Raw genomic sequence first — 22,604 nt, forward strand, 5'->3', positions numbered from 1 at the left:
TGTTTTACAAAACTTAAACACTATGTCTTTACTACTTTGTAAGAAAAATAAGTTAAAGCTTTCACAATAAGTGGCATATTATTGAGGGAAAAGCCTGCATAAATAATATCTTTCATCAAACGTATTTTAAGGACTCTTTCTAACTATAGTATTAATTTCTCTTTAAGCTGGTCTTCCTGGAACACTGAAATAAGAGCATGATGATGTGGTCTAACAGGATGTGCATTTCTGTAAGTGAAAAGGTAATTCTTACCATTGATAAATCATAAATTTGTTTTTTCAATGCAGCCACATCTTCCTTTTGACTTATGTGTTTTGACTGTTCTTCAAGCTGAAAGACCAAATAAAAGTTGTGTGCTTACAAACTCACTTCGAATTGCTTTAAGTTTAGGACTATCCTTGAATATACATATGAGAATTCTAGAAGTCACCAATTTTCAACATTATGCGACTTTATAAATCATTAAACTACATAAAATCCATAAGGATTTGAAATTTTGTTCTAAATAACTTAAACATTTGAAAAAGGGGGTTTGGTTGTGAAATGAACTTTTTTGGAAACAGCTGAAAAGCCCTTTTTGGAAATCATTCAACTATTAAGCAATCCAATTCTTGCTTTTACTCAGTTATGCTACGTTGAAATCTGGATCATTCAATTCTCCTTTGTATTACCTGCATTTAACACTTTCCACTCTGTATTACAATTATTTAGAAATGTCTTACCTTCCGTCCTAGAGAGCAAGATTTTTTAAGAGCAGAATTAGTGTCCGATTCACCTACATGTTCTCTTCATGGTGAGTTCAAGAAATGCTTATTAAATAACTAAAATCAATAAAATCTGAGTATAACATGAAGCTAGAGACACAAACACACTTGATTATATAAATACCTACATTCAAGCTTTGCTTGAGAATTAACTCATTTCTGCATAAGCTTTGCTTGCTGGTTGACTTATTTCTATTACAATTACATACTCGTTACGATTACCAGACTAAATTGGTTCCACAGCATTTATAACCTGGAGAACAACAACAACAACAAAATGCCTTTCCTACAAACAGCTTACATCCTCTGGGAATGGTGGGGATCTGCTGGGATTCATTTATGGAATGTTTATGCACTGATCAAAATGGATCCCACATTTCACCAAGTGTAAGTGCTTTGACTCTGGACCTTCTTCACCTTGCCAGATGCTATAAAGGGATAATGTTTATATAAAAACGTCATGACTGCCACAAGGCTGACTATGACTGAGAAGAGCCATTGATTTAAACACGCATTTTGACTTCAGAGAAGAAAAACCATCTGGAAAAAATGAGTTTCTCAGAATCAAGGACACAGTTAGTGGCTATTATAACAAATTAGTAAACTATAGCCCTTAACGTACTCTCAAATAAACATCTTGCTGTTTTGCATAACAACCACATCAGGCATGCAGGAAGTCTGGTATAAGTAAGTGAGAAAGCACAAACTGTGTAGTAAGATGGCTCCATCAGTTATTAGCTGTGTGACTCTGAACAAGTTATTTAACCTCTCTGGAACTCAGTCCTCAGCTCTCAAAGTAGGATATTTATACCCTCCTCAGAGAAAGTTTGAGAATTTGATTTTTTAAATCATGAAAAAGAGCTTAGTGAACTGCAAAGTCAATAAAATATCAGTCATTATGGATAGGAAGGACAGTTTATTATTAATTGCATTTTACAGATCAGAAACTAAAAATCAGAAAGATGATCTGAACTGTCCCAGGTGCTTCAGGAAAAAAATGGGTACAGTTTTGACAAGGATTCAGGTTTCCCAACACATGGCCTTTCTTACTGTTCAGACCACTTGGCCCTCATCATTTGCGGCATCTCTTCTTGTAGATGTTCCCTTAGTCTAAAGATTTGGGAAGCCACAGAAATAAGTCAGGGCACTGACTCAGTGAATTTGTGGTTCTGCATAAACAGAAGACGGGTCTATTCAATTCTGTACTATAAGCATAGTATGCATGGCCTAATAACTTTTGAAAATTAGATATAAGGTTCAAATTGATGTTAATTTTCTAAGGAGGCTACTGGGGAGAATTCTTAATCATCCCAGAGGTTTAAATTGCAATAGTGTATAAAATACAAAATATAGCCAATTGTCACTTAATCTCATCACCATTTTCAGAAATGATTTTTGATTTTTTGTAAGGCAGTGACATAATCATGGCTCACACTGCAGCCTTGCTCTCCCAGCTTCAAGTGATCCACCTCAGCCTGCTGACTCACTGGGACTACAGGCATGTGCTACCACATGCAGTTAATTTTTTTAATTAATTAATTTATTTATTTTTACAGTGGTGGGATCTCAACTATGTCACCCAGGCTGGTCTTGACCTCCTGAGCACAAGCAATCCTCCTATCTTAGCCTTCCAAAGTGTTAGGATTACAGACATGAGCCACCATGCCCAGCAAGGATGATCCTTTTTTAATTACCCATTTTCATTTTAGCTAACACATTCCCATTAGTTATGGGAAAAACGAAAAACAGATCCAAGAAGTGTGTCTAGTACAGTGCTGGAGCCAGCCTGTACCGGCAGGTGAGAGTCTGCTTTAAGCATCTCTTCTCAACCTTAAATTCAGTGATATCAACTCGGTAGCATGAAATCAGTAATGACAGGAGTATTTATACCATGGAAATCGACAAATGATATGCATCCCTCCCCTCCCCTCCACCCTCTACAGAGCCACCTGGTAAACAACGGCCAGATATTACTGAGCCAAACAGAACCTGCTCGTTAGAAACCAAATAGAGGAAAAGCCAAAAACCAACTACATTAAAAAAAAAAAAAAAAAAACTGATCACATCTTTGCTCACACTTTAGCAAGTTCTGCTCTTCTTCAAAAACAGGTGACTCTTGGTGATTAGGGTACCTCCGATCTGAAATTTTCTACTTAGAAGAGCAATATTCATTTCATTTAATAAATATTCCCTGAATACTTAACCATGCACTTTGCAATAAGCTGGGGTAGGGACACAGGGATATTTGACACGACCAAGAAAAACAGTCATGAGGCATGCAGTCCTCTAGACATGAAGGACTTGAGTACTAAGCTGGTGAAGACCAAGGAAAGCAAACTGAAGTTTTATGGACAACAGTTGAAGGGATCAGAAAATATTTATCAGATCTATGAAAAAGACAGGTGGCCCCTGGAAACAAAAGAGGAACTCAGGGGCTCTTAAAAGAAGGTCCTTCAGGCCGGGTGCAGTAATCCCAGCACTTTGGGAGGCCAAGGTAGTCGGATCACCTGAGGTCAGGAGTTCAAGACCAGCCTGGCCAACATGGTGAAACCCTGCCTCTACTAAAAATACAAAAATTAGCCAGGCGTGGTGGCACATGCCTATAATCCCAGTTACTCAACAGGCTGAGACAGGAAAATTGTTTGAACCTAGGAGGCAGAGGTTGCAGTGAGCCAAGACCTTGCCACTGCACTCCAGCCTGGTTGACAGAGCAAGACTCAGTCTCAAACAAAAAAGGTCTTTCTAAGGAATTCCTTGATTCTGAAATCTGATCTATGTGCCACTTCAATAGGATTCCAAATGTTTTTGGTTGTTAATGACTTAGATACACTCAGATGCTGAGGCTGTTCCTAAAAGTCCAGCTGCCACATGCCTACCTTTCTTAGCTTTTTAATGGTCACCTGCAGATCTCCTACTTCAGTTTCATATTGACGTCTGAGGTCACTGAGGGCTTCCTCAGCTTTGCGTTTTTCCTAAAGGAAAAAAAAATATATTGTGTTCATTTAAATAGGTTCACCCTCTTAAACAACCTTCAAAACTCCACAGGTGAGCAACATTTTGTGTCAAATTAAGGCTGACTTCAATTTTCCTACACAGGGAGGGTGAGAAGAGATATCAGAAGGAAATCAACTGACTTCAGAAGTACCGCAATTTTGGAATGGAAACCTACAAAACTGAAAGAAGAGCAGAATCCCACAACCTACATACACACCTCACCCAGGAGTGACACCTCTAAGACTATTACTCACATTGTGATACAGGCCATAGCACACCAATCAATTAATTAATTATTGCCATAATTAGTTAAAAGACATGGCACAGTGAAGGGCTGCCTGTGCTTACTGGAATTCTATCATGTCATCAGGACTCAAGAAGGCATCCTGGGTGCATCCTTTTCCCTAGAGATGATGCCTTATCTAAATCCCAATCACATCACTGCAAATTGCTATGCAAAGTGCTTCCCTGTGGGCTGGTACTTTTCCGGGGTGTCCCTTCAAGTTCTTCTGGAGCAGAGAATGGCAATAAGGCACCCCAGGAGGTCAGGGGACTGCCATTCAGAAGTTCCCATGGGCTGAAACATCTCTAAATTTCCTTGTCTATTGATAAATTATATAATTGTATATCTTACATTCAGTATTCAAATAGTTTTATGTTGATAGCCAGTAAAATTCAGTGTACAAATATTCACTGATCACCTACCAATGGTTCTAAGGGACTGGGGACATGGGGACAGAGAGAGGGACAATAAAACTGATGTTCTCATGCATTCTAGTGGAGGAGACAGAAAAAGACAATTTCAGGAAATGATATAAAAAAAAAGAAAGAAAGAAAAAACAGGGAGATGTGGCAGGAAGTCAGTCTGCTAGAGGGTAAGGTAGGGCCTCTCTGAAGAATGCTCCCACATCTGAATACCTGCCAGAGGTAGTGTGTCTTACTGCCCACTCATTGGCTGTGGAGCCTGGGCAAGTTGCTAAACTTACCCATGCCTCCATTTTCTTTTTAACTATTGTAAGGATTAAATTAAATAATCTAAGTTAAATAATCCATATAAATTAAATAATCCATGTAAATTAAATAATCCATGTGAAATGCTTAGCAGAAGAGCAATATCTTCCCTTAAGGTAACTTTTTTTAAAAGCTGACTTCACCCAGCTTTACAGGTGAGGCAACAAGTATTGCCTGCCTCACATGTGGATGAAGACACAGAGGTCTCACAATGAGGAGCTAATGAGGCAGCCTTCCTGGCATCAAAAGGGACTTGATTGAAAGTCTCTTCATTAGATCCACAGCCACAAACCCAAACATAAACATTTTAGGGTTTAGAAATACTTTATCCAGGCTGGGCGTGGTGACTCACGCCTGTAATCCCAGCACTTTGGGAGGCTGAGGCGGGCGGATCACGAGGTCAGAAGATCTAGACCATCCTGGCTTACATGGTGAAACCCCGTCTCTACTAAAAAAAAAAAACACAAAAATTAAACAGGTGTGGTGGCGGGCGCCTGTAGTCACAGCTACTGGAGAGGCTGAGGCAGGAGAAAGGCGTGAACCCCGGAGGCGGAGCTTGCAGTGAGCTGAGATCACACCACTGCACTCCAGTTTGGGTGACAGAGGGAGACTCCGTCTCAAAACAAAACAAAAGAAATATTTTATCAAGAGCTCAATAAAGGAAATGATCACTGGCCTATTTCATTCCGAACCTGCAACAGGTAGATGCTGAGAAATCAGATAAGAGATTGTTACAGTAATGCAGGTGAGATATGGTAGTGGTTCAGGTCAACTCTTGACAAACTTCCAGTAAACTGGAATGGAGGGAACATGTCCCAACTCATTCTATGAGACCAGAATTTGCCTGATGCCAAAATCAGACAAAGGCATTAAAAATACAAACCAATATCTCTTCCACATATGAATGCAAAAATATTAAGTAAAATTTAGCAAACTGAATTCAACAATCTATAGAAAGGATAGTACATCATCACTAATTATGGCCAATCTCAAGTGCAAGTTTAATATTCAAAAATCAATCAATGTAATTCGCCACATTAACATTCTAAAAAAGAAAAAACATGATCATAAGACAGAAAAAGTATTTGAGAAAATTCAACATCCATTCCTGATTAAAACAACAGCAACAATAATACTCAGCAAACTAGGAACAGAAGGGATTCTACTCCACTTATAAAGGCATCTATGAACACTACACCACTAACATCACATTCAATATTCTCATCTCCTTTATTCTTCTAACCAGTGCAATAAGGCAAAAAAGATAAAAAGTTTCATCCAAATTCGAAAGACAAATAAAACTGTTATTATGTATTTCATAATCATCATCCTAGAAAATCTGACAAAATCTACCAATAGAAAGGCACTGTGTACAAACAACGTAAGCAGTGCTACAGAATACAAGACAAATACTCAAAACTCAAATGTACTTCTATACATTCACCATGAACAACTGGAAATTGAAATTTTAAAAATACTATTTATAGGATCATCAAAATATGACATACTGAGTAAATCTAAGATGTACAAGATCTGTACAGTGAATAACACAAAACATTGCTAAGACATAGATAAATCATATTTTCAATATTGTTAAGATGTCAATTCTACCCAAATTGATCTATAGATACAATGAAGTTCAGTCAAACTCCCTGCAGACTTTGACTTTTGTTTGCTTTTTTTAAAACAAGAAATTGAAAGGCTGATTCTATGGAAATTAAGGCAATTAAAATAGCCAAAACAACTTTTAAAAAAAAGCACAAAGTTGAAGAACTAATACTAGTTGATTTCAAGACTTATTATAAACCAATAGGTATCAAGACATACTATAAACCAATAGGTATCAAGACAACGTAATATTAGCATAACAATAGACAAAATAATCAATGGAACAGAACACCAAACCCAGAAATAAACCTACACAAATAGAATAAACTATTTTGGATAAAGTGCAGAAGCAATTCAGTGGAAAATGGTTACTCTTGTTTAATAAAGGTGTGGGAACAATTGGATATCTACATGCAAAAAACAAATATGAACACTGATCCATATCTTGGCACCAAATATAAAATAGATCCTAAATGTAACCTAAAACAATAAAGCTTATAGAAGAAAACATAGGGGAAAATCTTCGTGAGCTTGGGTTAAAGATTTTTAGAGACCACAAGAAAAGTATGATCCATGAAAAAAATTGGTAAATTATAATTCATCAAAATTAAAACTTTATACTCTTTAAAAGATACTGTTAGGAGAATGAAAAGACAGGTCACAGTGTGGGTGAAAATATTTATAGATCAGGTATCTGATAAAAGACTTGCATTCAGAATATAGAAGTACTCTCAAAACATAATATTTTTTTCAAAAAACTATATTTTAATGAGCCAAAGATTTTAACAAGACACTTCAGCAAAAAAAAAAAAAAAAAAAAAAAAAAAAAAAAAAAAATAAAAAAAAGGAAAAAAAAAAAAAAAAAAAAAAAAAAAAAAAAAAAAAAAATTATACACATGGCAGATGAACCCAAGAAAAGATTCTCCACACACCTATTCATTAGAGAGATGCAAGTTAAAACCACAATGAAATTCCTCTACACACCAATGAGAATGCTGAAAGAATGGGACTCTCATACACTGCTGATTGAAACACAAGTGTACAACCACTCTGGAAATCAGGTTGGCAGTGTCTTACAAAAATACACAGTCATCTACACAGATGATCAACCCATTCCACTCCAGGAATTTACTCGAGGAATAAAAGTATATGCCTCTATAAAGACTTGCACATGTATATTCATAGCAGCTTAATTTGCAATAGCCAAAACCTGGAAATAACTCAAAGGTCCTTCAACAGATGAATGGCTAAACACTGTGGTACCCCTACATGATGGACTACTACTCGGCAATGAAAAAGAACAAACTATTGATTACATGGATACGTCTCAAAATAATTCTGTTGAGTGGAAGAAGCCAGACAAGAAATATATACTGCATGACTCCATTTCTATACAGTTCTGAAAACTTCAAACTAATCTACAGTGACAGAAAATAGAACAATGATTATCTGGCAAAAAGAGGCAAAGAAAGGAGGAAAAAAGGCTTGTTATGCCTTCAAGGGGCATGAAGAAACTTCTAGGGTGGATAGTTATGCCTACGATTTTGCCTGTGGGAATGGTTTCATGGTGCATACATATGTCCAAACTTCACATATACTGTACTTCATATGCAGTTTGTTGCATGCCAATTATACCTTCATAAAGCTGTTACAGTTTAAAAAAAAAAAACTGAAGCAATGCAATACATGCTATATATGCCATAGGAGTCCAGGTCAGGAAAAGGTGAATGCGGCTAGAGGAGCAGGGGAGGGCATCAAGAAGAAAGTGAGGGTTCCTCTGAGCTTTGCAGAATTTGGGAAGGAGGAAAGGATTGAGGAGATAATCATCAAGGCAAAGAAAACAGCTGGAGACAAAGCAGAGTCAGGCACAGCAAGGCCACTGGGCCAGAGCTGGGGGTGAAGAACCCTGGAGAGCTGAGGGGAGCCTTGTGGAATAGAAGGAAATGAGGGAAAATCTTAGACTGGCCTGGGCACGTTATTTCAGAGAAGCTATCTTTAGAAAGGTATGAGGTGGACACTGGGATGGACAGGCAAACAAGCTTCCTCACAGTGCCAAAGCTGCTCAGCTGGCAGTGAGGTCCTGGACTGGCGTGCTGAGGTGTGGAGACCATATGTATATGGTGGCTTACAGGCCACATGTGTCATTGCTGTGGAATAGAGAAATGATGCCACAGATGCATGGGTTTGCCACCTCCGGACTGAAGCCAAGGAAACTAAAGATGTTGTAACTAACAAAACATGAAGTTCTAAAAGGTGGGGGCCATGGTAATTTCCTCATTACCAGCAACAAATTTGGGAGGCATTTATCTAGAAGAAGCAAGGAGATATGACGGCAGAATAACACATGTGCTTGATATGTGTTTGATGAATGAATGAGTGCACAGATTAAACACAGCAGATGGAGAGAAAGAAAAGGCAGAAAAATGATTTTACTCTTTCCTTTTTACCAAAAGGAAAGTGCTAGCAGAAGGGGTTATCCATTGCTCTGAAGCTGGACCATGAATCTTGAACCATTTATGTGGATGAATATGACGTCCAGCTTCTTATTAAACTTTGTATAAGGAGACAGGACAACAAAGACACCCCAGGGCATATATGCAGGAAAGCCATTTAAGGTGAAGAATCTAAAAGGAATCAAGAATACAAAGAGCCACAGGAAAGAGCAGGACAGTAACCTGGGTGCTGCCACCACATTGCAGGTACTGTGGCAGGCACTTTATATAGATCATCATGTTTAACTCCTGTGAAGGCAGGTAGGTTGCATTATCCCATTTTAGAGATGGAATAACAAAGGCTCAGAGGTTGGGTTATTTTCCCAATGTCACCTGGATACGATCAGGGCCAGGATGCAAACTGAGGTCTCCCAGATGCCAACGTTCAGGCCACTTGCACATTATTTTGCTGCCATTCAGTGTTAACAGGGTGAAGGAAGAAACAAAAGTGACATTTTTTAACCCAAAAATATAAGAAAAAAAATCTTTCTTCAACGGAAACCACTGAAGGTAACATATCACTTTCAACTTTAAATGGTTCCTATAATGCTGAATAAAGGCATACAGTCAGCCCTTCAAATCCACAGGTTCTGCATCTGTGAATTCAACCACTAAAGACTGAAAATATTTTAAGCAGTAAAAGTGATGCAGATAAAAATATGGTATAACAGCTCTTTACAAAGCATTTACATTGTGTTAAATACTAGGTATTATAAGTAATCCAGAGATGATTTAAAGTATACTGGAGGATATGCGTAGGTTGTATGTAAATATACATTATTTGTATAAAAACCTGAGCATGCAGATTTTGGTATGCAGGGTTGCGGGGGAGTCCTGGAACTAATCTCTTCGGGTACCAAGTAATGGCTGTATTCCATTATAAAACACCAAAGTTTGAAGACAGAATTTTAATTTCACTCTAATCTAGATTTAAAGTGGGCAGCGGGTGTGGGCAGTGACACAGGTATGGAAAGTCAAGTCACCTTCTCTACGAAGGCTGCCTCTGCCTTCTCCCAAGGCTTTGTCTCTGATGTTACCCCTTCAAAGAGGCCTCTAACCCCCAACGTAAGCAGCCTCCTCTTCCAGTCACTATTGCACATGTCATTTCTTTACTGTACTTGTCACTATCTGAACTTATTTGCTTTACTTTTTTATTTGATCATTATTTCTATGTCGTCTTACCCCTCCCCAAAACACCACCAGTAAAATTCCTTTGCTGGGAGGATCTGCGGGAAGCTGGACTTGCTGTACCCATGCATGATACCCAGAAGAGTGTCTGGGCCCTCTCCATAGAAAGCACCTCATAAAGATCTGCTGAATGAATGGCCAACCCAGAAACTCACGTCTTTCCGTGTCTTATGTTCTGCAGCCTGAATCCTCTGATCCATTTCCTCTTCCAACTCACTCAACTGCATAGCTGCCTTGTCCTGGGCTCTGAAATTCAAAAGGATGCACACCTTTTCATTATACTCTTGAACTGGAAACATGAAGAGAAACTTCAGACTCATCTATGTTAAGCCCTATATATTACAGATGAAGAGAAACACACCATTCAAAATGATATTCCCCATTCCATCTACATAATAAAATGAGATTGGCAATTTGACCATTTTGGTGTAAAATCATTTTAGAACTAGATATGGTCATGCATTCCTTAACAACTAGCTTACATTCTGAGAAATGTGTCTTTTGGAGATTTCTGTCATTGTGCAAGCATCATAGAGTATTTACACCAACCAAGCTGGTAGAGCCTACTTCACACCTAGGCTATACAGTATAGCATATTGCTCCTAGGCTGGAAACCTGAACAGCATGGGACTGTACTGAATACTGCAAGTAACTGTAACACAATGGCCAGTATTTGTGTACCTAAACACAGAATAGATACAGTAAAAATATAGGATTATATTCTTACGGGACCACTGTCATTTATGTAATCCTTTATTGATCAAAACATCGTGATGTAGTACCTGACTATATCAAATAACTGAATAAATAGGATAAAATGATATTAAACTAGATTGTGGCAAAGAATAAAGATATCAAAGTGCTGGGAGGCTCTCAATAAATTCTGAATTTTTTGGGTTTTTTTTTTTTTTTTTTTTTTTTTTTTGCTCTCATGACTGAGTTACAATCCTGGATTAAAAAAAGAACCCCGTGGCAAAGTGATGGTTAGATATAATTTTGAAATTTCACTATAAAAAACTCACAATGTTATATGTTAAAGTGAGAAGGGAAAAAAAGATCTCAATCATTATTTCTTATTTGTCCCCTAAAGTTCTAGAATGTAGATAAGGTTACCTTTTAGAAAAATTTTGTTTGTTACGAGTGCGATTATAAATCACATCTCTATGGAGGCAAAGCACATTGATTTGTATCTAAACCATGAGCTTTAGAGGTGATTCATTTGGACAAATGACATGCTATTAATCAATGATAGGGCTTAAATAGAAGATTTTCTGTCTTCTAGTTTGATGGGTCTCTGCTATAGCAACTTACCTGCTTTTGACTTATTCACTCCCTCACAACACAATTTATTCATGCATTGGTTCAACTTCCACATAAAACTCCCAAGGAAATATTGTGGGAGGAAAAAGACCCCAAAGTAAAATTTTCAGTAACATTATTATCTTCTGTTCCTATTTACTTCTTCCTCAGCTTATAGCCTGTCTAAGGTTGTTAACCAAACTTGGGAAATCAGTTCATTTCTGCTTATAAATACCTGTTATTTGAAGTCCAGAAATTATGTATCTCTATAGCAATGCCTGGTGGATTTTTTGGTCAACTCTGGGACTGTAAATGGCTAAGGGACATATCCTTTCTCCCTTTGTTATGATCATTTCCCACCTACTTCTAGCCATCCCATCCCACACATCTGGGACTGCTCCATAATGGACTCTCTCTGCCCTTTTCACTTCTGAGCAACATTTTTCTTCTTTTGCAAATCAGGGTGATGCATAACCACAGAGTGCTTGCCCCAGCAATTTCTAATTTCTAGTGAAATGTCTGCCCACTGTGACCTTAGTCCAGGGCTCCCACCAGGACACTGGGAACCCATTCTTCGGGTGCAGTGCAGAGCAAAATGGCCAAAACCAATCCAAAATAGAGGTGAGGATGGATAGCTAAGAATGCAAGGAATGGTTTACAAGTAGCCATTTAAATACTTCCTGAGGTCTTTGATAGCTAAGAAAGGAGCCTTTAGGAGACTTAGGCTCCGCATAGAGCCTGGCTCTGGATCGTCCCAGCAGCACAGAAGGGAGTGGATGGGGATGCCAACACAGCTCGAATTAATGTGATGTACTCACTCCACCATGAAAAAGCAGCCTAGCTGGTAATGAGAACATCAAGCATGACAGTCTGTTTTTTTCCCTTGTAGGTGCACACGGTATTATATTTAGATGGGGTCGTGGGTATGTGTGTGTATACCCACATATCTTTGTGTGGGTCTGTATACGTGTACCTATGTGTATACCTGTGAGTTTGTCTGTTTTAATACTTATTGGGTGCTCTGAAGAATCAATGTGTGTGCCTGCCTGTCACATGTCAAAAGAGGCCAGCTCTGGGACTCTGATCCACACTCCAGCATGCTCTACAGAATCTGGAGTTCTGAGGACCATGCTTTATCCTACCGGAAGCCCCTAGAAGGCTAATTTAAGAGAAAACTGGTCAGTCAGGTACTAAAAATGTTCATAAGAAGTCCCTTGTGAATAGATTAACTTTTGCCTGATTCTAGTACTATAAGAAAGGTCCTATTTCGTATTAAGAATTTAAAATACTTTCTTTCCTACATTATAATGTCCTTTAGTTACTCCAAAAGTTCAACTAGATAGTTTCAGCATCATGTGGATGGGAGGGATAAAGAGACAGCAGAATTGAAGACAAGTCACCCGCCCCTATGCAGACAGGGCAGCCTCCTTTTAAAAGGGCAGCGTTTATAAGCTCCAGGCAGAAACCAGCAGGGTGCACAGCGTCTTGGGAGCTGCTGGTGGAGCACACGGCAGCAAGGAGCATCGGTGGGGCACAACACACAAGAACTGTGACAAACACAATGCCCTCTCTTTCCCAATATATGCTAAAGGAATGCAGTTTTTCCAGGGGGCAAAGAGGCTGATGTTTGGACTACAACACATATAAATTCTTTTTTTGCATGATACAGCTGTTAACACCAATCAGATATCCTATGTAAGCTAGCTATGGCTTATATGAACTGTATTAGAGTAACAGTTTAATAGTTCTTTGGCTTTCAGTTCAGAGGGGGAGGGCCAAGTGAGGAGGGCTAGAGAGTAGAGAGAGCCAAAGCAGTACTGCTGAGCACCCATGTGGTAGGCAGTGTGAGGGGCTCACCCATGATACCATTCACTAAGTCTTAACACCCAGAGGACGTGAAGATATTCATCCTCATTTTGCAGATGCAGGAACTGAACTCAGGGAGATTAAGTAACCTGCTCGCAAAGTCTCATACATGTAGGTAACAAGGCCAGGCTTCAAATAGTGTTCCACCTACTCCTCTGGATAAAGTTTCTCCTGTGTGTTTTAAGCAGCAAGATGTAAGATAAATCTCTTAATTGTTCTGTATCAAGTCATTGATCCTGAAGAGTTTATATAATAGGATCATGATGACCTATTGATTGATTGGTAGCTGACCTACTTCTCCAGTGTTGGCTTAATTTTGAAAGCTCTAGACTCCTGAAGCTCAGTAAGTCCACCAATATCAGAGGGTGACAATGCAGTTCAGTCCATTTGCTGCCCAGGTCAGAGAGCAAGTTAAAGCACCCACAGGCCACTTATAAAGGAAAGACTTCAATACCTCTTCACCGCAATGGCCAAATTTTCCATTTCTGTGCTTTGAAGTCTTATCTCTCTGATGAAGTTCTTTATAACATGTTCATATGGCTGAATTAATCTTGGCTCCACAAGGTTGATGTTTTGGTACAAGGTACTAACTTGCTCTTCTCTGCCAAATAAAGAAAAATTAAACCAATTATAAAATTTTAAAGGCAACTCTGCAGGGGACTTTTAAGAAAGAGAAACATAAATGAAGAACTAAGGAAAGAAAAACCAGCAATCATACAATGATCAGAAGGAAGGGAAGACAGCAGTCAGGAGATATGGTTGGATTTTTTCCACAATAGGAAATGGGGACCTGTGAGGACACTGAAAATGCACAGCAAGGGACTAATAAGGAAGGATTTTGTTGTTGTTTCTGCTGTGTGTTTTTTTTTTATTTTAATAGAAAGATAAATCAATTTACAGAAAAATTAGGTAACATTAAATCAGTTACTTAATTCCATGTTTCACCCACCCCTAATAAGACATGTTTCAGCCTTTATGGTCATAACGGTGGGTGTATTAGTCCATTTTCACACTGCCATAAAGAAATACCCAAGACTGGGTAATTTATACATAAAAGAGGTTTTAACTGACTCACAGCTCCACATGACTGGGAGGCCTCAGGAAACTTACAATCATGGCAGAAGGGGAAGCAAGGATCTTCTTCACATGGTGACAGGAGAGAGAAGAGTGAGGAGTGAAGGAGGAAGAGCTCCTCCTTAAACCATCAGATCTCTGAGAACTCTTTCACTATCGTGAGAACAGCATGGGGGAAACCGCCCACATGATCCAAGCACCTCCCAACAGCTCTGTCCCTAGATGCATGGGGATTAAGGGGATTACCATTCAAGATGAGATCTGAGTGGGGACACAGTCAAACCAAATCAATGAATGTAACTATTATGTTATGGTCAACTAAAAATTACTTCATATAAATTCACATTTTTATATATATTTGCATTGAAGTCAGTCACAATTCTCCTGACACCAAATGTGTGAATTTTTTCCTCTTATCAACCAATTCTCCAACATTTCAGATACCAACTGAGTGTCCAACAATCCAATTTCATTCTGACACCACCAAGAGTTAGCACAGACCCCACAGGTTAAGGGATCAGTGCCACAAGACTGCTCCCCACTTAGATGCCAGTCACAAGTTCCAGGTTGCCACCTACACTTCTGACCAATCACCTATAAATCAGGGGTTTCTGTGACCCCCCTCTTTAGGTTCCATACTCTGCTTAAATGGCTCACAGAACTCAGGAAAACACTTGACTTAGGTTTATCATAAAGAATATAACTCAGGATGGCCAAATGGACGAGATGCTTTGGGCAAGGTATGGGAGCAGAGTGTGGGTGCACAGAACTTCGATGCCTCCTCTGGGAACAGCACCCTCCCAACACCTCGGTATCTTCACCAACCCAGCAACAATCCAAACACTATTGTTTTGGGGGCTTTATGGTGATTCTACTGCACAGATGCAAGAGATTACATCACTGGCCACTGGTGATTACCTCAATTTTCAGCTTCTCTCTCCTCCCTAGAGGTCAGGGATGGGGCTGAAAGTTCCAACCTTCTAATCATGTCAGTCTTTCTTAGTCTTAATCATCTCCAACCCCCTCTTGAAGGTCTAGGGGCCCCCAGCTACCAGCCTTCTCACTACCATACAAAAGACACTCATCACTCTGGAGATTCCAAGGGTTTTAGGAGCTGTATTCCAGGAAGCTGGGACAAAGACCAACTACATATTTCTAATTGTATCACACTCTTTATTTGTGACAGTCCTCATAGTTACTATCTAAAACCTTTTAATAAAAGACAAACATTTTTAGAGGTATTTCAAAAGAAAAATTAACCAGATTCAGTAGCTGATCTGATAGAGGATAAAGGAGCTAGTTGGTGAGGCTGGTGGTGGTGTCCTTGACTCACAGTTTAAGAGTTGATTCACTAAGAGTGATCTAGCATGATCTATGAATGATATACCCTTTGTGTCTAGTTAATGAAGCCTGTGTAACTCATCTGCTATGGATGGATGCTATAGCTACGTGTAGACTTAATAAGCACACTATTCTCCAGTGTATCCAAGCTTCTCCAGATTGATGGGCTGCATACTGGCCTCCTTAGACAGCTTATATCAGAGACTCTGCAATCTGGCCTTCTTCTTCTGATCCTAGTGGATCCCTGCTTGCTAGTATTTAACACAGGCTGTGACTGGGTTGTGACAGTAGCAGCACTTTTTTAAAGCAAAGAACATTTATACCAGTCGAAACAAGAAATACCAAAAATTTAGAGAACAGTCAATTCCTTGGGCATGAGATGATAACTTACCATAATACCAGCATCAAATAATTCTATCAATTCTCATTAAGCCTAGAAATGTTCGGATAGCTAATAATTGCAGGAAAGTCAACCACTTTGACATACTGCCTGATTTAAAAATTGCCTCCAATGTTTGGATAATTCTTATGTTTGGTGATCTGGTTCTGTGATTTTACAGTTACTCCCCTGACAATGCACAATGACTTCTGTCTCCTGTCCCTGACATGGAGAGATTACTCTTCTCCAGGTCCTTGTCTAGTTTTTGGGCAGGCCACTCCAGGAACCAGGAAATCTGAGAGCATTTCACAGCCATCTATGGTGTGACACCATAGAAGCAACAGCCACAGAAGACCATTCAGAAATCCTGAACACAAAATTCATACCCATCCACTTGATCAACATTCCTTGGGCTTTTGCCCTATTACTCTGTGGAAGGCAGCATTTTAAGATGCTATGAGGGCGCAAGAAAGACGACAATAATCCCAGGCCTCAGTAATTGAAAAGCCACGCAGACAGCCATCTCACAACTGGAAAAGAAGACACAGTCAAATACAATACAATTTATAATTGTAATAAAAATAGTTACATGTAGTGAGTGTCACCATATTCCTGGTAATGTGTGAGGAAACATGTATGCCTCCTCTCTTCAAATGCTCACAACAACATCATGAAGAACCTTTCTTATCCCAGTACTTCAGAATGTGACTATATTTGGAAATGGGTCTTTAAAGAGGTAATTAAGTTAAAATGCAGTCAATAGAGTAGCTCCTAATCCAATCTTACTGGTCACCTTATAAAAAGAGATTTGAACCCAGACACACACACACACACACACAGAAGATCATGTAAAGACACAGGAAAAGACAGCCATCCGCAAGTCAAGGAGACAGGCCCCAGAAGAAACCAACCCTGCTGATACCATCATCTCAGACTTCTAGCCTCCAGGACTGTGAGAAAATAAACTTCTGTTATTTAAGCCACCCAGTTTGTGATGCTTATTACCACAAATACCTAGGCAGCCCTAGCAAACACATACTGTATAGGGCCCATAGTAATATGGTGGTTAAGTGGCAGAATAAGGATTCAAACTCAGTTTCATGCTGTGGGCCACCTGATCAACCATAAAATCATATTGCTTCCCTATGTGTTAAATAGCTAAACTCTGGCAGAAGAAATGGGATTCAAAATCAATCCATAGATCTAGGAAACACTGAAAAACATAAGGTACACATTAACTCTGAAGCTTAGTTAAGCATGGCCCCAAGGTGTGTCCATGTGGCTGTAAACTCTCCCAGGCTTGCTCTTTCTTGCTTGCTTTTTTTTTTTTTTACTTTTTTTTATTGAGACAGTCTCACTCTGTCACCCAGGCTGGAGTACAGTGGTGTGATCTCAGCTCACCTCCGCTTCCCAGGTTCAAGCAATTCTCCTACCTCAGCCTCCCAAGTAGCTAGGATTACAGGTGCCCACCACCATGCCCAGCTAAATTTTTTTTTTTTTTTTTTTTTGTATTTTTAGTAGAGACAGGGTTTCACCATGTCTCTGAGACCATGCTGGTCTCAAACTCCTGACCTCAGGTGATCCACCCACCTCGCCCTCCCAAAGTGCTGGGATTACAGGCCTGTGCCATCGCACCTGGCCCCAGGCTTACTCTTATAAACAAACTGCTTGATCTGTACAGAGGCCAACATGATTCAAAAGAACTGCTCAAGGAAAATATTATTAATAAACCTGCAGTAGTAAGTCTCTTCATTTTGTGGTATAAGTCACAGAAAACTGCCATTATCTTTCCCATCAGAACTGAGTACAAATTCTGGTTGCAACAGTGAGCCATATTTATTAGGGGTAATAAAAGAAAATCTCTACTCTTAGATTGTCCGACGTAATTTTAATGGATCATTAACTTCTTTGCGCCTTTGTCATTTACTGACTACCAGGAAGGTGCAAAGCATAAAAACCTGCTCTTTAATAGAATCCTGCCTGCCGGGGGACATTAAGATACCGTCATCTAGGCCGGGTGCGGTGGCTCATGCCTGTAATCCCAGCACTTTGGTGGGTAGATTGCCTGAGGTCAGGAGTTTGAGACCAGCCTGACCAATACGGTAAAACCTTATCTCTACTAAAAATACAAAAATTAGCCAGGTGTGGTGGTGAGCACTTGTAATCCCAGTTTCTCGGGAGGCTGAGACAGAAGAATCGCTTGAACCCGGGAGGCAGAGGTTGCAGTGAGCCAAGATTGTGTTACTGCACTCTAGCCTGGGTGACAGAGTGAGACTCCATCACACACACACACAAAAAGATACTGTCACATCGAATCCTTGTTTGCTGGCTATCTGTACAACATCAAAATGTTCAGAAGTAAATATCTGAGTAGATTCCCTCACTTTCTGCAAATTTCTAAAATGAGAAAGAAACATAATGATTTGTAAATTCTTAGGTCATTTGTTGGTCCCGGAATTCATTATAGAGAATTTCAAAAATAGTTTACACTGAAGTATACAAACAGAATAATTACAGGAAATGTCTGCCACTAACAGAAAATATGTCACATGGTTACCTGTTGTGCCAGGACTCTACACGGAAACTCAACTATCTTGCTTTGCATTACAGGGCACACAGGGAGATCTGATTCCCAAGAACCCTTGGCCGATAGTTGGAGTCATGTGACTAGTTCTAGAAAATGGAGTAGGTACAGAAATGGTATGTGTTTGCCACCTCCAGGCTTGACCTCTAAAATCACTTACAAAATCTTCAGCACATTTTCTTTCATTCTTTCTTTTTTCTTTCTTTCTCACTTTCTTTCTCAATTTCTCTCTCTTCCCTTTCCACCTTCTCCTTCTTTCTCCCTTTCCCACCTTTCTCCCTCTTTCACTCTCTCCCACTTTCTCCCTCATCCTCATCACTGAAGTGAAAAACTCCAACATGGCTAAGCCTCGTGATAGAACGTGCTTGGATCCCTGAATCACCACATGGTGGAAGACTGCTCAGGAGAGCTACCTGATCACCATGATCTGTCAGATACGTAAGAAAAAAACATTTGCATTGCATGAAGCCAGTAAGACTTCTTCTTCGTTACAAAGCCAGTTCTTTGTTACAGTCAGCTTTAGCTTAGAAAGATGGCACTATGGTTTCCTCTCTGGGTATTTTATCATCTTCTTCCATATTAACATACTTCCTTACCTCCTTACTTGATAGCTTCATACCATAAGTATGTAATAAAACTTTTATGATCAGATAAGTCTTAACAATCACCACCCACTCTTTTTTAGAAGGGAACAAAAGGTTATACTGAAGCATTCATATACCAAAGCAGACATTTATTGATCACCTTATATATGTAGTCGAGGTGCCGATTTAAGCCTTTACATATATTATTCATTTAATTCTCAAGATAACTCTATGAAGAGGTTATCACTAGTATCCTATTTACTGAGGAGGAGACTCAGGCAAGTATGCCCCTTCAGCAGAGGTAGGATTCCCACTCAATCCATCTGGCTCCAGAGTTGGGCTCTCCAGGGAAGAACTAGCTCTTCACACCAGAAGAAAGTGCTGAGCCAGTTTTCAGGGGTCTTAAGTACATACCTCCATTTAGGAGTATGTAATATAACAAGATTTTTTAAAAATTACTTTGGAAGAGGACATGTTTTATTGCTACAAGGACTACCCACATTACAAGAGGACTCCTTAAAAGAATGAAAGCATGAATAAGATAAAAATGAGATAACCTTATACAATTTAGTTTACTTAAAGCTATTTGGGGGAAGGACTATTACATGCAGCGGGCAGAGTCCCACCTTCCATCCCTGACCCCATCTGCCTGTGTGCTTCGCTTGGTCTATACTGTGGAAATGATGCACCTTCTGGGTTATGCCAAGAGACTGTAACATAACGCTCTTGGCAATTCTCACACCTGATAGAAAAAGGAAAAAAGAACAAAAAACAGAAAATACTTCATCATAGCAAAAGATAATACCTGGTCCCTCTATGTAAGATTTATATGCTGTGCCTCACCTGGGCAGCTAAATGCCTATGGATTTCTCAACTCAATAAACTTGGCACCATTACTTGGTGCCAAGATAATCTTTTGTTCCTCCCCAAAGGTGTAGTAGTTACTGGCCTCTTCCGGTGTCCTAGCTTCTGACGTCAAAAGTTAAACAAGCAGAAACGATACAATGGCCAGACACACAGCTCTGTTTTCTTCTGGGCCTGACCCAGTTGGCACAAGTGAGTGCTGAGAAGGGTGACGAGCAGTGACAAGACTTGAAAACATTTTGAATTCATGAGGGACCCAGGGCTCATCTAAAGCAATTACACCTGCACTCTCAAATACCACGCAGATCTGTTTACAGGTGTACTTGGCAAACACCAGGTAAAGAAAGAACAAGGATCAAGTCGTAAGCATTAGCCAGTCAAGAAAAAAGCAGTCTCTACTTCTGTCCTGAGAGAGCAACCAACACTAATATATCTAATTTGTGTCTGAAGATATCAAGTGAAATGCAATGAGAGAAAAATGTACCTTGAATTATCAATGTTTTAGATGTTATTTACCTTCTTGTTCAATAAATTATATGATGATTTGTATGAATGACAGTAGCAATGGCTAATTACCGATGAAAACTTCACAACTTAAAATTTTTAAAGGATCCCTGAGAAATAAGAACCTTTTTTTTTTTTTTTTTTTTTTTGAGACGGAGTCTCGCTCTGTCACCCAGGCTGGAGTGCTGTGGCCGGATCTCAGCTCACTGCAAGCTCCGCCTCCCGGGTTTATGCCATTCTCCTGTCTCAGCCTCCCGGGTAGCTGGGACTACAGACGCCGCCACCTCGCCCGGCTAGTTTTTTGTATTTTTTAGTAGAGATGGGGTTTCACCGTGTTAGCCAGGATGGTCTCGATCTCCTGACCTCGTGATCCGCCCGTCTTGGCCTCCCAAAGTGCTGGGATTACAGGCTTGAGCCACCACGCCCGGCCGAGAAATAAGAACCTTAAATAGCAAATATTCCCATTGAAGCTGAGAGGGAAATTACATGTATTTGAAGAGAAAACAGGTATACTTAAGACGTACAGAAATTTTTAAAGGTCATGCATTTTCATAAGATTAACATTTTACTCAGAAGATGACATGTATATTTGTGTTTATATATCTGGAATGCAGTAGGGCTGGTATGTAGAAAGCTTGGACACAGCTGATCTCAGGACATCTCTGGAAACCAGTTAAATACAGAAAACTTCACTCCACACTAAGAAACACAGTGATCCAGTAGGGTGCTTAGGAAAACTGGCCCTCAGATCCCAAGTCTTGCTGATTTAAGTATTAAAATAGGGAGCCAAATTATTCAAACTGTTTGTTTTATGCATCTAAAACCCAATTTTTGGTAAACAAAAGCACACAGTATTAAATGCCAATGTCTTCATCATTCTACACCAAGGAATGCCACAAGAACATTGATGCTGAGATCCTAGCATCTGAACATGAGACATTAAAACATGCATGCAATCCAAGAGGCACCATGTGAGATCCTGAAAATAAAATGCTAGGAAGCCGAGTTCCTTCCTGCATAAAGCTCACACGTGATTGAAAAGTTCTGTGAGGATTAAGTACAAGATGTGCTGACAGCATAGAACAGGTGAATGTGACCAGAGCTTGGGGTATTCCCTGAAGCGTGCATAGACGTCAACTAGGCAGAAAGGGGGTGAGGTAGGGGGTGGTCTCTTCCAGGTATCAATAGCCACAGGCTGTGCACAGCCTCAGGCAGGAGAGCTGGGGCTGGAGAAGTTAGCAGGAGCCGGACGAGCACATCCTCAAGGACCAAAAGTGCATTGAAGGGGGTCGGCGGGGATATCCCAAAAGGATGGGAAGCCATGGCAAGATTTAAAGCAAGAGGTGTCATGACTGAGTTTGCATTTTCACAGTTTTGGCTGAAGCAAGGAATTAAACTAAAGATTTTGAAATAAATGTGCAGAGATAAAGATAAATCTAAGGCCATTATCATTTAATCCAGAAATGTAGAACGTCAGGAGTTGTCACTAGTTTTTACTCCAGAATAAGTAAAATTACAGACAACTAAAATCTGATAGTATAATTATTTCTCTTTTTGGGTAAGAACAAGGAGTACGTTCTTACTAATGTAATACCAGTTCACCTACTTCGTTCAATGCCCCGAACGAATCACAGTTGTTTTGTCAATAAGTGCAAAGGTTTATCCTTTCTCTTCCATACAAGTTAAATAAAAAGTACTCTTTTAAAATGTATTTTATTACATAGTATGCATGCTTCCAGAATAAACCCCAAATTAACTGGAAAATAAATTCTAAGGGCCAAATCCAGCTATGCTACTAGAACAGAGCAATATTAATTCCCTTTCTAAAATTTAAGTCTTGCTTTCTAGACAGGGTGACCTCTTCCCACTAACAGAGTTGCCTACGATTGGCTGTGGTCTCAATCTGCATACAGAATGGCTATCCAGCTCTCCAAGCTAGAGAAAACAAACAATGGTCTCCTCCACTTGGCCCCAGCAACCAGCAGACTTGGAAAGACAACCTGGTCCAGAGGCTGAGGCTTCTCTGGCTTCGGTTTTGCGGCTGTCTGATC

General features: G+C 39.7%; 1 protein-coding gene across 2 annotated transcripts in view; it reads right to left on the reverse strand.

Moving 5' to 3' along the window:
* The window catches only part of RASEF (RAS and EF-hand domain containing), a 77,955-nt gene that overhangs the window by 32,372 nt on the left and 22,979 nt on the right, over nt 1–22,604 (reverse strand). For both annotated transcript variants that reach the window (XM_017872364.1, XM_017872365.1), the window contains exons 2-5: nt 13,678–13,824; nt 10,214–10,304; nt 3,642–3,737; nt 254–331 (exon numbers count right to left, since the gene is read on the reverse strand). In XM_017872364.1, the coding sequence (XP_017727853.1) occupies nt 254–331; nt 3,642–3,737; nt 10,214–10,304; nt 13,678–13,824 (412 nt within the window). The remainder of the gene's footprint in view (nt 1–253; nt 332–3,641; nt 3,738–10,213; nt 10,305–13,677; nt 13,825–22,604) is intronic.

This window comes from Rhinopithecus bieti, unplaced genomic scaffold (assembly GCF_001698545.2).
Source record: "Rhinopithecus bieti isolate Rb0 unplaced genomic scaffold, ASM169854v2 scaffold_5948, whole genome shotgun sequence".
In the NCBI taxonomy this organism is placed as follows: Eukaryota; Metazoa; Chordata; class Mammalia; order Primates; family Cercopithecidae; genus Rhinopithecus; species Rhinopithecus bieti.